General features: G+C 42.0%; 1 protein-coding gene across 2 annotated transcripts in view; it reads right to left on the bottom strand.

Moving 5' to 3' along the window:
- Nucleotides 1–2039: 2039 nt before the first annotated feature.
- Nucleotides 2040–18169, bottom strand: part of CHCHD3 (coiled-coil-helix-coiled-coil-helix domain containing 3) — a 297752-nt gene continuing 281622 nt past the window's right edge. For both annotated transcript variants that reach the window (XM_033195050.1, XM_033195051.1), the window contains 2 exons: nt 13842–13977; nt 2040–2839 (listed from right to left, as the gene is read on the bottom strand). In XM_033195050.1, the coding sequence (XP_033050941.1) occupies nt 2816–2839; nt 13842–13977 (160 nt within the window). In that variant the 3' untranslated portion in view covers nt 2040–2815. The remainder of the gene's footprint in view (nt 2840–13841; nt 13978–18169) is intronic.

The raw sequence follows: 18169 nt of genomic DNA, 5'->3' as shown, positions 1-18169 counted from the left end.
CTGGTCAGTTCTAAGCCAAATATTGCTAAAAACTGTTGTAGGGAGGAGTCTTGTGGGTTGACCAACTGGCCACAGGCGTCTGGCTTTTAGCAGTCTACATTTGCTACTAATCATGATTAGTCAATACTTTCCTAAACCAGTGCATGTTGACAAGTTTTCTGCAATGTTATTGACTTCTCAAAGAGGACTTCATGCTGATTCAACCCAGCTGTGTTCTATAAGTTCATCAAACATTTGTTTAGTGTGATAACCTCTGACCAGCTTTCAAGACACTTTATTCTTCTTGGCTTCATGAGCTAAGCTACTGTGGTTGAAGGTGTGTTCTACTTAAGTGAGAAACCGACTGACTGGAATGTACCACTCCACAGTTTCATATAAATCACAACATTCTTCCCAAGCAGTGGTCTGGAAAGCTACTGTGACCTGGTAGAACTGTGATGCCATCAGCGGGGAGCTCTCCATGGATGGAGAGAAAGGCATCATTTCATCCTTTTATTTCCCCAAAGCGCTGGCTTTTGTCTCGCACCTACCATGCTTATCAGAATGATAAATTAATAAGCAATGCTGGGAGGGACGGCCTGACGAACCAAACCCCCTTCCCCTGGATTTCGCCCACTTTAGACGCCTGACTCTACAGCGCTGCATTTGCCTGCCAGAGGCAAGACTGGCAGCCTGGGATGTGCCAAGCGCTTGGCTCTCAATTGCAAAACAAAACAGTATAGGAGGGAATTTGTGAGTTAGCTGATTTGCAAACACTACAGCAAGTCGCCATGTAAACATTTGTCTTGTGTCTCTCAGGTTTTTCCATTTCTCTCAGGCAGCTACCTGGATGCCACCCTGACAGCATCAAAACGTGCTGCTCTCAAGTTACCAGTGAATCCCTGTTCACACTGAAATAAACCCAGCTTCTTTCAGACCATTAAAAAAGAAACCTGAAAGCCCCCCACAAAACAAAACAAAAACCCAACCAAAAAACCTTCACGAAGCAGTCATCACAGAGCACATTAGTAATTATGGTAGGAGAGCCTCCAGTGTTGCTCACAATCAATGTTAGGCCAGCAGGTGTGTGCCCAAGTGTCCATGAACATGTCACTTGGAGGGAGCCATCGCCCAGGGAACCTGAATGAAAAAGGAGCTGCAGCTACACTCACATGGGTTGGCTGAGACTGTCCCATCACAAGTACATCCCGACTTTAAATAAAAGTTACTTGGGCATGTGAATACATTCTACAACCCCAACTCCAAATGCCAGTTTACTGAATCATCACACAAGCAAGCATTTACTGGGTCTGACCAAACGTACGTGGTGAGTAACCATTTGAACTCTTCACTGTAAGCCTAAAAGTTAGTTCTTCTGTTTGCCCCCTTTTCGCAGTTGAAGAAGTGTTGGGTGACTTGGCTGAATTCCACAGCAGAGCCAGAATCTGAACACAGATTAAGGATACAGATTCTGTCTTCTTTTGCTAAATTCACTTGCTTGGTAATAAAATAAAAATCCTACATGACAAAAGACACTTAAAGGATATCACAGAGCACTGGTATTCCTATGTCCCCAGAGAACCTTCCCATTTCGCTTTAGTGTGACTACTTATTTCCAACTCACTCAACTCCAGGGTTGAAGCACCAATCACGGTAAATAAAAAAAAAAAGGGAGAGTTATAATCAGGAAGTTTTGAAAAATTGGAAAGAGGAAAAAACAACTAATGGTTGAATTATTTTCTTTGAACGTTTTGTAGTATTGCAGGGTCAGAAGGTCCTAACCAAGGTTATCTAATCTAGTTCTTGCCCCAGGCAGGATGACTTAAGTCATCCCAAAGAAAGGAAGGTTCACACAATTTGTAAAGATCTTCCTGAATTCTACCTACCTGAGAGGCAAGTTATAAGCATCACTTGCCTGTCAGAGGCTCCACGAAATGCTCTGGAGCCTTTGAGAGGAAAGGTACAGCACAAATGCAAATTATTAACAATATAAATCAGCTCAGTTTCCGTAAGCATAGCCACCTAACCCAGCCGAAGGAATGCATGAGGAGCTACAATGCCAGTCTTCGTCAGAAAATATATTTATTATTGATAGTGAGTGAAGTAAAGATGTGAGTATTCACTATAGAGGTTGTATCAGCCAAGGCTGCCTTCATATTGATAAAAATACCGTATCTCACTTGTAATCATAAACATTATTCCAGTAGAAGAGGTACATTTTCTCTCCTTTTTGTCTTCTTGCCTGTATAATCACCATAATAAGTTAAAATGAAACAGCTCTTATATAATCAAAGGAGAAAAGAAAGAGAGAGAAACCCAACATGCCACAGCCTCGACAACTCCACCCAGCACTGCGGCCTCCACATCTGTTTTCTGGCTCTCTCCAACCAGCACTGCTGCCCCCAGATCCATGTTTTCTGGCCCTCTCCTCACCCCACTCCAATTAATTTAGCCCCCCACCCCATCCTACTTTGTTAGGGTGGAGGTTCACCACATGATGGGGCTTGCTCAGAAGAGAAACATTTTATGGTCAGTGGAAGTTGAATAGAAAGTACCAAATGGTGGAGAGGGCTGTCCTTCTCTTTTAATCATCATAAGAGGGTTTACTAATACTGAAGTGCGTCCTTTAATGACTGATTCCTGATCAAGGTTTTGGCCCTTCAAACTGCTGCTGTTCAAAATGTGAAATGATTCTGCTGAATCCATTCTTGGTGTCTCTCTTTAGTGGTCTTCTCATTAGTGGTCTTCTCTTCAAATGGGTTATTTTCTTACTAGGAAAAAAAATGTTCCACCTCTGGAATTAACGTTGATGGTGTTTTGCTCGTTCTGAAAGTTTTTATCCTCCCTTCTCAAGCATGCTCTGAAAGACAAACAGAAAGCGTAAGTTTTACCACCAGGAGCGGGCAAAAAATAAATGGCACTAACTATTTAGTATGATTTTTTCAAATTTCAATAGATATTGTTTTTCAAATATCTAACTTTAAAAACACAGAAAACAAGACATATGCTTCCTGTTCTCAAAATATTGCTCCTTTAATCAACACCATCGTTTTATCATGTATGATCTTTAAATGACCCTTCTCACCACCATATGGGTTGAAAACCCCAACAAGGCTGGGCACGGTAGATTACGCATGTGATCCCAGCACTTTGGGAGGCCAAGTAGGGGGGCAGATCACTTGAGCCCAGGAGCTTGAAATCAGCCTGGGCAACACAGTGAAACTCTATCTCTACCAAAAACAAAAACATTAGCTGGGCATGGTGGTGGGTGCCTGTAGTCTGTTACTCGAGAGGCTGAGGTGGGAGGATCCCTTGAGCCTGGGAGGCAGAGGGTGCAATGAGCCATGATCATGCCACTGCACTCCAACCTGGGCAACAGAGTAAGACTCTGTTTCTAATAGAAAGCAAAAGTGCTCCTGGTAGGGGCATTTGGAAATGTTGGGAGCATAGCTGACGGATGCAGTGATTGGGGGAAAGCTATGGCCAAGGCAGTGCGGGGATCAAACCCCAACTCCAAAGGCTCTGAGAGAGAATCTCTTCATTAGACAAACACAAGATTCCTTCCCAGAGAGGGAGAACACAGATGTTCATGTGCTCATGAGGCTAGACAGAGCTACACAGATTAGTACCTATTCCCAGATTGCAGAAATGGACCCTGCATTCTATTTAGTTATTTATTTGGGGGAATTTGGGGGATGCGGATGTAGACAGGAAGAATTCTTAACTCTCAGATGAAAACTCTATACTCAGCTGAAATGGGGGTATACTGCCTCCATTTTTAGAGGTCTTTAAGAAGAAAAAAGTGTTACTTTCCCCTCTAGTTTTGCAACCACCCAGAGAGGCAAGGTGAGGCCGAGGTTGCCTCCAGTTCATTCATTCCCACCTGCCTCCCGCCAGCACTCACCCTTCCAGCCATCCACACACCTAGCTCTCCACTGAGCTCCTACCAGGTACCACTGCACTCAGTTCAGTGCACTGGGGAAACCACTACACACACCGGTGGAACATTCAGCAATAATAAAAGGTAATAATTTGCTAACTTTTATTTATTTGCTAACTACATGCTAAAATTTATTTTACTGTATAAACAGCATAACATTTAATAGGAACAAAATAGTATCTCGTAGAAAGTAAGTTTTTCCTTCCTTGTTTCCCAGTTTCTGTGTCCCCTCCCAGAGACGGTCACAGTTCACAAGAGGAATGGTTCTGCCTGGAACAGAGGGCACGCCTGTAGCTGGAGCAAGCAGGGAAGGCTTCTCCAAAGACCTTCCACCATGGAGAGAATCCAGGGGGAGGACTGGCGTGGGACTGGGAGGAATGAGGGGAGAAAGCAGTGGCCAGGATTCAGGGAGACAACAAGTCCAGCACACACGGACTCCTGAGGGGTGAGGCCTAGCTGGAAGAAAGAGTACATGTGCAGGACTGACCAAGAGAAAGGGTGTAAAGGGCCCAGGACGGACGCCAGGCTGAGACATATCCTGCTAGCCACAGAAAACCCTGAGGAATGCTTTTACATAGGAGAATGGCATTTAGGAATGTTAACCTGACATCCTCGGCATGATGGATCCAACAGAGGGGAGTCTGCAGGGAGGAAGGCCAAGGAGGAGGCAGATTAGAAACTAGACAAGGGCGGAAACAAGAGCTAGAGCCACATGGGAAGAAAAAGGGAAATGGTGACACCCAAAGTATGGGAGGCTCCTCGGTGACAAGGACAGTGATGGGGTCACCAAGAGAAACAGGGAAGCCAGTGGGATCCTGAGAAGGAGGAGGATGACTTAAATTTTAGGTTTGTCAGACAATTTTGGGTGAGACATCCAAAATGGCAATGTCTAAAAGGAAGTTGCAGGCCTTCTGAGGTCAAAGGTCTCTAGACACAACAATTTAGGGTCAAAAATTTAAAAATGATTGAAATTCAGGGGACAGAATAGAAAGAGTAGAAGTCAAACAAGACGGTGTATTGGGCTACAGGAGCAAAGGCTGGATAGATTATCCTAAAGTGTCCATCATTATAGGTTTCTAAGAAGCCTATGTCCATAGGGCACAAAATAAGATACAAAGGCAGGCAGACTTAGACGTAACACACAGGGTGGTCAGAGAAACAATGACTAGGTCACACAGAAAGTAAATTTAAGAAGCTAGATGCATTTAGAGAAAATAGGAAAAACCAAGTAGGTGCAGTGGAAGATTCTGCTCAGCAGAGTTGTCCTGTAAGAACTCACACTGGAATATGAGGCACGAGCCCCATGTTCGTTGGGAAAATAACACACTGAGCAGCCACCATGTAAGAGACACCACCTGGCAGGGTCACAGCATCACAGCATCTCAGCTATGCTCGCCTGCTTGTGAACTGATCTGTGTGAGTCTCTCCAAGTACATGGATGGTAAGTTCTCTGAATTCCAGGTATATAGACAACCTCACTACATCATGCTTTCTTTTTTTTTTTTGAGACGGAGTCTCGCTCTGTCGCCCAAGCTGGAGTGCAGTGGCCGGATCTCAGCTCACTGCAAGCTCCGCCTCCTGGGTTCACGCCATTCTCGTGCCTCAGCCTCCCGAGTAGCTGGGACTACAGGCGCCCGCCACCTCGCCCGGCTAGTTTTTTGTACTTTTTAGTAGAGACGGGGTTTCACTGTGTTAGCCAGGATGGTCTCGATCTCCTGACCTTGTGATCTGCCCGCCTCGGCCTCCCAAAGTGCTGGGATTACAGGCTTGAGCCACCGCGCCCGGCCCCATGCTTTCTTAAATACAAAATGGAAGCCAGTATAAAGCGGATCTATAGTGAGCCTATCTAAAGGAATTCAGTTACTGGAGAGAGTGATCTCTTTATAAATGATGGCACTGGGCCATTTGCATTTGGGGGGTTATAGGTTCACTGCTTTCTTCAACACACTGATGGGAGCTTGGACCTGTCATCTGCCTGGTCAAGATTACACAGCTGTGCCCCTCTCTACAATTTTGGGCTTAGGGTTACAAGGATAACCACATGACAATGCACCTCTTTTCAAATATTGCAAAATAATCTGCAGCTGCCACAACTTAATGAAGCAATAGTTAAGAGTGTTATCGCAAGTCTAGAGATTGTTTTTACTATTCTCCCTGCAACCTCAACCAAATATAGATGGGTAATTTTTCAACCAAATCATATCATGCTAAGAATGTTAGGCTATCTTTCAGAAAGAGGGACAAGATGGGACCTGGCTGGTCTGAGGATGAGCAGGCCAGTCTCACATAAAGACACTAAATAACATTTTAATAACCCCTTTAACCACATTCACAAAATACCCTGTTACATGTATTAAAATTCTAATCCTCAAAGACAGCACAGTGGTTCAGTTCAGCTGATTTGTGGTGACTCTTTGAAGACATGTGGGACCACCACAGAAAAGCACCAGGGCTGATCTATAAACATTTTGTCAAACTGCATTCACTTGCTACCAAAGGGTGGCAGAGGTGGTACAAAACCACCTCAATTCTATCTGAGAAATTAACAAACACAATGGCAGGCTGGATTTTTTAAAAAGATGAATTCATCTGTCAAACATTCTGGGTTATTATTATATTCCAGTTATGCAACAAAACCTCCTCCAACCCAGACCCCAGGGCTTTTGGCTGGAGGGATCCGAAGGTCTGGTGGGGTCTGTGTTATTCAGCTTTCACCTTATAGGTTCTTCTACTTTCTCTATTGGTTCTGTAAGTAGCTGCTGTTGGGCTGAATTTCAACGCTGCATAAATTTAACACTGCATAAATTAACATAGGAAATTCCCTAAAGAATGAGGGAGAAGCTTTGCAAGTTATAAAAAATTGCTTCCTTCATTTAAGGAACTGCTAACACTTAATCTTAATGTGGGGAAAGAGATTCCTTGCTTTTGCTCATCATTCACGTATTTGGGCCTGCAGAAACTCCTTTTATAAACAGCTGGGTAAATCACCAAAAGAAGAGAGTGGTTCAGGCATGAACACTGCTCTTTTCCCACGTCTTTTTCTCATTCAAGCCACTGAGGAACAACTGGAGCTCACAAATAAGAACAGTGCCCTTGGAGACCTGAGATTGCATGTCATTTCCGCTTATTAAAACCTTCCTAACCATCCTAACCACTTGCCTCAAATATTTTTGTTACGCAGTAATCTCATCAACTGATTTTTGAATCATGGCTTTCTTGGAGGGGTTGACTATCATAGCAGCATGCCAGCTACTGGCGGTGTTGATAATTTAAGGGAAATGATGGCAACCCTGGGTTGCTAACCAATCATCACGAAGAGAAAAGTGGTTTGTTTTTTAAGATACCACTCAGGGTGCTTGTCTCTGGATGAGCTTACCCAGCGCCTCACCAAGACTTCAGGCCTCATAAAGCTGGGTAGAGAAGCAGGAAGGTTTACCTAACCAAGGAAAAATGAAACTGGAGATGTGTCCTGGCGCAGACCTGGTCTCAAGATACGAGTTTCACTAAGGAGGGTCAGGAAAAGTGGGGAGTGGGAGACACTGGAGCTTTGAAGGAAAAAGACAGAATGAGAAGACTGTGCATGAGACAGGAAGGAAAAGTCATCTATAAATTGAATTTATGGGAAGCAAAAAGCGAGTTTTGCTTGTGCACCAAGTACTGTTCTTCACTACCTGGAAATCTGATTAGTTCACTTATTTTGTTTTCAATATGTGTCTGTTCCCTGCAGCAAGAGCTGTTTGTTCTTTGTTCCCCCTGCTTTGGAGGAAATACAAGTTAACTTTTTTCTGCCTGGATCTTGCTTTATATCTTCTATGACAAATGCTCTGTATAATATTCAAATTAAGTTACAAGTAATTAACTGTTTATACAGCTAGCTGCAATAACAGACAAAACACTAACGTACTGCAGTTCTAACTCTTGAAGGACGAACACGAGAAAAGAAATACCTATTAAGAGAAATGAAAATCTATTACCATGGTTGTATTTCTTCTATTAAACTCAGATTTAAAAAAAGAGAAAATGTCACAAAGCAACGATTACTCTCAGAAAGTGGTTTAGAAAAGGATTCCTATGATGGAACAGGCTGGGGTAAGAAATTTAAAGTTTGGAATTTTGTTTGCTTTGATCTGACTATAAATTCAAAGGGCTGCCCTACCAAAAGATGGGAAATCTATTATGAAATACTCACGCGTCAGTCACCCTGTGTACCAGCATCCCAGCTGGGCAATTAATAAATGTCATCAGGTGATGATGATAAAGCAGCTTTCGAACACAATAAAAACATGCTCCTGGAGGGCTTCCCAGAAAGTTAACCTTCTTGATTATCTTCGTGCTCTCTGAAAGTGGCCACTGTGTACATTGGGGGGACCCAGGCAGGGTGACTGGGAGCAGCAGAACCAAGGGAGGGTCTGGTCATAGCTGTGAGCTGGTCAGGGGACTGGGGTCACCTACCATTTCAATGGAAGCAAGAGAAGAGGGGAAGAAGATCTCTTTTCAAGGCTTCCATCCTCTTCCCATGTCATCTTCCAATGTGCTCCTAAGGCTAAAGATTCATTCCTAGGTTGGTCTGATGAGACCTCTGCCAGGTAGCTTTGACCTGTAGGGAGTCACAGCTCCCCATCTCCCAAAAGATGGAAAACAAGGTCTTGGCAGGACCTCTGAGAGGTCAAAGACCTTCAGTGCAATTCGGGCCAATGGCTCTAAGAGCAATCGTTTTCAAACTTTGGGTACAGAGTCTTCTGGGAAATTTGGTCAGAGTTCAGATGCCCAGGCCTCACCCCAGACCTTCTGAATCAGAATCGCCAGGGATGGGGATTGGGTGGGTACATTTTAAAAAACGCCTCAGGGGATTCTGATGCTCACCCACATGTGAGATCTGACACGACAGGAAAAATACCCTGGTTTTGAATTTAAGAGTGGGTTGTTTGGTCTGGGTTCTGCCCTTCTATAGATCATTTAAATTCTCTGGAAGCTACTTTTTGCACATGAAAAAATGAGGCTGGGTTACATGATCTCTAGGCTCCTTTTAGCTCCAACAGCCTATAAGTCTATTAAATCATTTGCATCTAATGGAGAGTTCATCTGAAAACGATAACATACAGCTTGCTCTGGCAATAGGTTTTTCTTTCAAGAACCTTGATTTTTAAGCAAAAGCTACTACTATGTTTTCAGGACCCCTTCATACTCAAAATATGTCACAGACTTAGGAGCATTGAATCCTGGTCTAATATAAATACAGTTCACAGGGGAGATGAAATGCATTGTCCTTCAGAAGGCGGACAGAAATTGTGCCAGGGCAAATTCCTCCGTATGCACTGATCTTGAGGCTTTGACTTAGGAAGCCAACCAAATACTGGAGATGTCAATGATATTTTAGAAACGAGACAACGGGGTCCACTAGCCTTAAGTTGGAGAGCTGTCATATTAGGATCTAGCTCATTTACTGGGTCCTGACCCCGTATTCCTCACTGCGGCCAGGTTCCTTTCTGATCTCTCCAAAGAGATCAGCAGGAAGCACGTAGGTCTGAGGTGGGGTAGTCTCATTTATAAGACGTCCTTATTGTGAGCTGAGCTACCTGTTTGCATGGCTACTGCCCCACTGCCTGCTTACTGACTGAACTTCTGCTATGGTCTGGGGGACCCCTGATAGACTCATCATCTAACTTCAGGTCCCACACTGACCTCTGTCCCTTGGGCATCTCCTGGGGTTGGTCCTTGCTTCTGGTCCTAGTTTGCCCTTGGTTGACAGGCTCCAGGTTCCTGGCTTCCTGCTCTGTTTTCAGAATCCCTCACTTCCCATGGTACTTCACAGGATGAAAGGCATCACAATCCAGGGGAGGCTTACGACTGGCTGGAGGGAGCCTGCATTTTCTAATGGCCTTTATTAGCCGGCAGGCTACATTCTGCCAGCTAGCGCAGAGACAGCTGTTTTTCACTTCACTGACTTTGGAGAAACTGTGAAACTGTTTCTATTCCCTCCCAGTTCTTTCTGCCACCTTGGCTTCCCCAGGGCTGTCAGGAATGTGAACCTCAAAGAAAGATGTAGCAGTGGGAGGCCAGGCGGCAGCAGACCCATCAGAAATGCAAGCGTTCTTCCCAAGTGAATGTTAAAGATGGACAGCAAAATTTAAGAGGCGAAGGCACAAATACTGGAGGTCTCAAAAGGAGACGTGTTGCTTGTACCACATGAGCCATGTCTCTTCATCTGAGTGCGCCTATGAACAGGCATGCTTATGCACACCACCTTTTGCTCTCTATACATGAAGGTAGAATCAGACCTAGAATAACAGAGCTAGATGGCCCTCATGAATCACCTGGTTCAAACCTTCAATTTATCAAAGCAACTGAAGTTCAAGTCACCACAATTAGATTAGGATGGCAGCAACAGCATTTCCTATAAACCCCACCCTCCCAGTGAACACAGAATGTGCCATAAGGGTCCAGTCAGCTTCTGCACTTTTCTGTCAATAGCAGCAGGGCTGGGAAAAAGCTGAAATGCTTAGACTAGCGACTCCCAATGTAGTCCAATTCTGCAAGTAAATAGCAGAGAAGTGGTATGTCCCAGGGAATGGTCCCAGAGGTAATGCAGGTCTTACAGCAAACCTTTCGACACCCTTCCCCTTTTTCAAAAAACACAAGTTGGGCACATTTTGGTCTACCCGTGAGCAAATACGATTGGCTTCTCATTCCCACTCCTTTCCATTTCTCCTGTAAGGTAGGTGTAGTAAGATAGAATGGGAACCTGGCATCAAAGGTAAGAAGAGGTAATCCAATCTTGCCGAGCTTGAGAAAGTTATGAGGCTAAGCAGATATGAGAGCTAAAAGACACAGAAGTATGTATCAATCGATGTGCTCCTTCATTTGTAAATGCTGTATCTCATATAGCCAGCCAGCCGGTAGCTTTTAAGTCTTAGAAGTAATAATTAGAGCTATTTAATATCTCTTTACACTCAGGAAGAGCACATAACTTAATACACAAGAAATAATAGTCTAAATGTCTCATGTCAACCCATGAGAAATTGTTGAAGAACAGCTGAAGAAACACTGATGTGAGTGAGTGGATAAATAAGCAGAGAGGAAGAGTAAGGCTAAGGAATATCTGGAAATTTTCCCATCAGTAAAACCTATTAGTCTCTAGAACAATGCCCCAGGGAACCCGTGAAAGGCCAATCTTATGAGTTATTTACAAGTAGAGTGGACTTAGCCATTGGAATTATTCCATGGGGAAAACCCTTGCACTGTCTAAGATATGGGCAACACAGCCTAATGGCTTGTTGTCATGTGCAGTATTTTCCATGTTTAGCATGTCCAGCTTGTTGTCTGGATTTAACAGGAAATATAACAAGGAAATATAAGAAGTTGGCCTATGAGGAACTGCTAAAACAAGGCAGTAGGGACCATGTATCTTGCTGGAGTCTCTTCAAACAACAGGGGCACAGCTGGGGTCACGAGGTTAGACTAAATTCACAAGGAGCAAAAGGACAACCTGGTATTGGAGGGAAAGTAACTGCTTGTGAAACACTGACAGAAGCTCCTTCTGGCCACTGTGGCATGATCTTAAAATGGGCCAGTACCAAGTTGCCCCTTTCATCACGGGCTTCATCAACCCACTCCCCACGTGTGACCTTCAGACTCTGTCCCCCGCTTGTTAGATCTTCCATGTTCTGTGTCCTCCCTTTATTGCTTCCGCTCTTACTTTCCCTCACTGACTTATTTCTGTATTAGTGGATGATGGATGGATACCCACTCAAAAACCAAACACCACTTACGTATTTTGAAATGTTTTGTTTTTATGGCAAGGTACATCTTGGTCTAGCTGTAATTTACTATTGTGACTTCCCTGAGTTTCAATGCTCTCAACTGGAAAATGGTGAAAATAAAACCATCTCTATTTACATCTCAGGTTGTCATAAGAAAACAAGTAAAAGAACGGATGTGAAATGACCCTGCACTCCTAACTACTGCAGAAATGTAAGGCAGTGCAGCTTCTTGGTTCTTGTCCATTTCAATGTTGCCCATCTTATGAAAAAAGGTTTGACGGCTTCTATCTTTTTAATACTAACTTGTATTATACACCTCCTAATAACTGAATACAAGAGCCATGACAACAATAGATACTCCAAACATACTAGCTGAAAATAATAGACTGGAGAGTGAGGGGGGAAAAAGAGGGTCTCTTTTGAAACCATTAATAATAATGTGATGCTTTTGGCTGACCTGTTCAGTAAATTTCCGCACAATAATGCAACTGAGGAAAGAAGGGGAAAAATAAGATTTACTGAATACTTTATATAAAGGTAATCCTCACAACATTACCCCAATTTACAGATGAGAAAACTCAAGCCCCAAGGTCACAGAGCTAGTAAAAGGACAGGGTACAAACTCAGGTCTGCCAGATTCAAACTCGCTATCGCGCCATGTGGCGTATTTGATTTTGTCATAAGTTAACTTTGCTTTATCCTATAAATATATACCATTGATGTCACAGGACTATGTGTAGATAATCCAACACAACCCAGACAGGCAGGATGGGGTCAGCACTCCCAATGCCCCTGCAGCTGTCACTGTGGTAATGTTACAAATCACATGGTACAAACAGGCACGTATGTTAGAGACTAGCATTGAAACATACATTTTGTCACAGCCACACTTTTCCACTGGCCACCACCTCAATAAGGCACTATTATCAAGTTAGAAAAATCCATGAATCAACCTACAAGTCCCAAGTCCTTCAGTTTGTATTCATATCGAAGGCTGGGGTTTATCAAGAGCATATCAGAAGCTGTTTTTGACAAATAAAATGTACTAACTTAACATGAGCAACATTACCTCTACCAAAGACCTTTAAAGAAAAGGATTCCTGGCATGCTACTAAGAGTTATGCTACAAGCAAGAAACAGAAAAAAGTTGCCAGCCACTAGGTTTTTAAGGGCAACACAGGCTTTTAATAAATATTGATTATACTTTTTTCCACCAATGTTACGGTTATTTTCCAGCTATCCAGACAATACTAACCCTCCCATCGGATATTTGTAGAGTATAAAAATTTTACACCAAGTGGTATTATTATAACTATAGCAAATTAGACTGAAGAAAGGCATGCTGTGTAACTCAAACACTAGATTTACTTGGGTTAGAAGGTCAAATCTATGGAGTTTGTCAGCAGAAGGAATCAAGGTTTCCAACAATTTCCGCCTCTCAGAACAACCTATATCCAACTGTTAAATTGGTTAAATGATAGGCAATTATGTGACCTGCCAGAATTGATAATTTGCTTCAGCGTTTATCATTAGCTTTCTAAAGTACATAAATTAGAGAAAATGCACGTCCTGTGAACATCGTATTATTCTGATATGAAGGGTCAAGAGAAGAATATGGCTATGGTCTATAAAAGCAGTGGAAATTCTTTTTTAAATGCTATCTCTGGTTTCCCTTTCCCTGTCCAATTAAGTGGACTCTGTCAAACTGGTGGAAGGGTTGGACAGTGACTGAACGGTGGAGATTTTTTTTTTTAACCTGGCCCTCTGCCTGACTACCTGCTGCTTATGGGCCCAAAGGTGCCAGCTCTTAATCTGTATCCTCTTCACTGGCTCTAAATATTGGCCTCAAAGTATGAGGAATGACCTTGAGAACATTATTATTAGAAGACAAAAGTTCAGGGCAAGTGGTGAAAAGTATAATCTTAGTAGAATCCTTTTTTTCTGCAAGTAAATGAGTTGAACGCAAGGAAGATATGGGCTCTTTGACAATGATCGGACAGAAGTTATGCCCTAATCAACTCATTACAGTAATTCTTGATGATGATGACTAGGGCTTAGAAAGCCTTTTCACACACAGCGGCCCACTTAGTCCTTACCACTGCTCCAGGTCATCCAGTTTTCGATTTGCCCAGTGCCCCCAGTGGCCTGGCTGGCACACCTACCTGTTTGGCATGATTGACACAGTGCATATACTGGGTGGCCAGAGAGGAGCATTTGAGGGTCTGGTGGGTGTTCTCACGGTAACACTGAAGAATTTTGGCTTGCAGATCAGCACAGACTGGATGAGACTCATATCGCCTGAAAACAAACACAGGGACCGCTGAGACCAATGGTCTTCATTCAGAATAACAATCAAGGTTAAAGAACACATAAAACGTACAGTAAGACGCAGAGGTTGCAAATGTAGAAAAAAGTTTAAGAGAAAGAATTTTCCTTAAACTTTAAAGATAGCTAAATTTTTCCCATGATAAAAATAACAAAGGGTAAATAAATTATAAGAAATGAGTTCCATTAACTGACACAGCTGTGAGTTAGTCTGGACAATATAACCGTCCCTTCCAAACCGAAACCGTATCAAACATGCCAGAAACTTGGAAGCCCTAAGTTCTCTCTTCCATTCCCATATCCACTTGGCCACAAAGCTGGGGATCCCTGCAGCCTGGTCCTCTTGCTCCACATCACTGTCGTTCCGTTGCTTCCAAGTGAGACGCATCCTGGACTCAATAAATGACCTCCCAGCTGGTCTCTCAGCTTTGATACCCTCTTCACCTGCCCGTACACACCTTCCAGAGGGTTCTTTCCAATAGAAAATCGAAGACAGTCTCTTTCCCCAGCACTTTCTACACAAAATACAAGGCCAGCTGGCTAGTCCTTCCTGAGCAGGTTCCTGCCTACCCTGTTGCCTTCACCCCCCCCACCCTGCACACAGCTGAAGCCTGGACAAACCCAGTTCAGGGTATGGTTCTCACACTTCTCTTCAGGTCTAAGCTCACGCTGCTCTTGCTTCTGGAAATGCTCTACACCCAAACTCCCACCTATGCCTATATATCTGGAGAAAACCCACTCATCCTTTGATACTTCACTCAAGTGTCAGGTTCATTAGCTCTCCACCCCCCCAACCCCAGTACAGTCTATCATTCCCTTTATGGTGACCCCATTGGTTCTGTATTCACTTTTCTTGCCATGCACGTGGCAGTGACTACACCATACAACTGAATACAATTTAGCAACCTACATTTACTAGAATGCAAATTCCAAGGGCTGTGACTTATTTTGTCACCTCAGCTATTAGACATGGGAACCCCTACAGAAGTCATGTAACACATTTACTCAGTGAATACAAATGGGTACAAAGAAAACATTTTAAAGTCCCTTGGGTTAAAATTTTGCTACTTATACTTACAAATCTCAGATTTTAGTCAGATTGCTTCTGTGAATATCTGAGACCAAATGTAAATGTTTCCAAAAAGCTTATAATATACGCTTGAAAAATGATAATAAACCAAATGAGTTATATGAATGAAGGTAAAATATTCTTATTAACATGGCAGGGAAGTTTGGACTGTAAGGACTAAATACATACAGAGAAAAAAAACACAGTATTACTACTTTTAATCTAGAAATTCATGTTTTTTCAAATTAGTTTTAATACAAGAAGCTTCCAGTCTTATCACTTCTATTTTTGAAATTTAAATTTGTCATTTCCATAGTAATCTTAAAATCACATTCTTTTAAACTTAATGGGTTCTAAAAAAAACCCCTAGAGAACACAGGGGGAATATTTCTCATCAATAAAGAAACCCCTGGGTGACGATTTGTCTCCTCAGTCCTTTTATCCAGTACACTAAGCTAATATCTATTTTGCTAGAATAGAAACGCAAAGCATGTTGGCAGTTCCCTGACTTCCTACTACCCTCTAAAGAACACAGACATACAGAGAAAAAAAAAAAAGTTTCAACAATTTTTCTTTAACATCACTTTTACTTTTTCATTCATTACGTTACTGCTTTGTCAAATACCTAAGAACAGAATTTAAATAGAATCCCCGGAGTTTCCATGCTTTAAGATTTCAAACTTCAGATGTCTATGAATTTTTCTGGACACAGATTTCCCTAATCCTTTACCATGAACATCAGGATTTAAAAGGAATCAGTCGTGCTTCAAAGAGTATAGGCACAGATACCACTAAGTGACTAATTATAGCAAGACCTGCATCTAGATAAATATCGAATAAAATATGATTAAGCATCAGATCAGCTGAACCTAGCAAATACATGACTAATGACTAATAGCTCACAGGAAAGCGGAATTACATTGTATCCTAGTGTTGACAACTGATACGTGTCTCAGATTTAAAAGCAGGGGGAAGGAGGTGAGGAGGGAAGGCTAGAACAACCCTGACCAGATATGTAGCCCTTCCTCATTAACATACAGGAAAAGACTGTAAAAATGAGCAGCCACACTGCGCATCATAAAGAAGACAGCATATTTTTTCCTTTAAAAAGACTACTCACAATGGGATAATTCACCTAATGTTATGGACTCCTCAGAAAGAGGTAGTTTAAGTTGTAGATAAGCATGTATCCTGAGTTGAGCTATTAGTCATGCAAGTTAAAGTCCATGAGTTATTTATGATTTGAAATGTGTCAAAATATACTTTTATCACCACAAATCAATACTACTCACTTCCAGGGCTCTTGATTTCCTGTCTGGTGGTCTGTTCTGTATATATATATATATATATATATATATATATATATATGTGTGTGTGTGTGTGTGTGTGTGTGTGTGTGCGCGCGCGTAGTCATCCTCTGATATTCTTTTTGTACACATTTCAATCTGTATTAATGATTCGATGGTAGAAAGAGGGGAAGAGGAATGGAAATCAGCATAATTGTCCTCCAGCTCCTGGAGTGAACACTGGGACATTTTCTTGGATTAATCTGTAAGGGTAAAGGTTTGCCTCTGTATTGATCTGTAAAGCTTGTTATACTGTCCTAATGCACTGTTTTCACTTTGGGAAAATGCTAAATGAGATTGCTGTCTAACATTAGAAGGCCATAAAACACAAGCCATGGCACCTTCCATTCAGGACAAAGGTTTCAAAAACATTTCCAATATGCATTATGGTAAACCCTCCATATAATCATAGAGTCAGCAATTGACTTTTATTGACTGCTTTCATTCCTGCTGATGGAAAAAGCCCCTATTAGGCAAAAATAATGAAAGGCAGACTTTCAAGATACCTAGGAAGGAAAATTCAATCTTAGCAGCAAAGGATGATTAGACAAGTTAATTTCTTTGTATGTAAGGAAGAGGCAAATAAATGGTGAATGACAATGTTAAGGATAAAATACAGATACGGAAAACTTAAAACACTAATAAAGAAGTAGGAAGATGTAATAGTTACTCAAAAACATGTTTAGCAAGAAGAAATCGGTGGAACAGAGTCAACCTTCGAAAATACACATTTAACAAAAACAAGAAAAAAAAATTCAGTTTTGTGGTCACTTGAAATTACTGGGAACCTTTCATGGATCCTACCATATGTACACACGTCTCTTTTCTTTCTTGTACTCTTTTACTCTGCTCTTCCCTTCCTCTCCCCTCATCTCCATAAGCACTAGCAGCCCGCCCTCCCTTTGGCCCTCTCTACCCCATACAGTGGCACCAAAGGCCCAAGGGGTTGCTGACAGTACTAAAGGTAGAACTGGAGTCCCAAAGATTTGACCCCAGAACAAAATCAAAAGAAGCACTTTTGGTAGGTATTCTGTAGCCTGTCACCAGCAAAACATTTTTTGGCTGATGTTTAATGTTAATATTCACTTAAAAGGCACCTAAAAATAGATATCCAAGTATTTTTTCTCATTATACTAACAGGTCTATTATAAAAACTTTGGAAAAAGGCAGAAAAGAATAAAGATACACATTTAGGCTGTTTCTATTTTTTCACTGCTTAAAAAACATGAAGGACATAAATTATTACTACCATTTCTGATTATTACCTTAGGAGACTTTCCTGTAAGTTAAATTAATTGATCAAAGAGAAACAAAAACACTTTCAGCAAAAACAAAGCGGAGGGAGTATTCAGAAGTCCCCTCTTAAGACTCCATAACACAGTTACACTTGGTTATCTGTTTTAAAACTATCTGTTGGTTCCACTGCTGCCTCTACTTTCAAGTCTTAGAATCTTCTTTGATGTGGGTCTGATGTTTACATTGCAAGAAAACTACTTACCCATCTTTTTAGTTCTGCTAATGTTAATGGTGAGGATAATAAAGTAACTTCAGAGAAGGAAAAAATATGGAGATAACACTCCTCACACCACTCTCCACTCAATCAGTTAGCAGCCACAACTCCCAAGGCTCTAGAGGACACTGAAGTCATTCATTATGAGTGTAGGCATGCAAAGAAAGGATCCTTTCTCTGTACCTGAACCAGAAGTACGCTGAGAGAGTTCTACAGATACTATGATGAAAGACCAGAGAG

This window comes from Trachypithecus francoisi, unplaced genomic scaffold (assembly GCF_009764315.1).
Source record: "Trachypithecus francoisi isolate TF-2019V2 unplaced genomic scaffold, Tfra_2.0 Lachesis_group4, whole genome shotgun sequence".
Classification (NCBI taxonomy): Eukaryota; Metazoa; Chordata; class Mammalia; order Primates; family Cercopithecidae; genus Trachypithecus; species Trachypithecus francoisi.
Note: the sequence above shows the minus strand (reverse complement) of the source record. Positions and strands in the feature narration are given on the sequence as shown.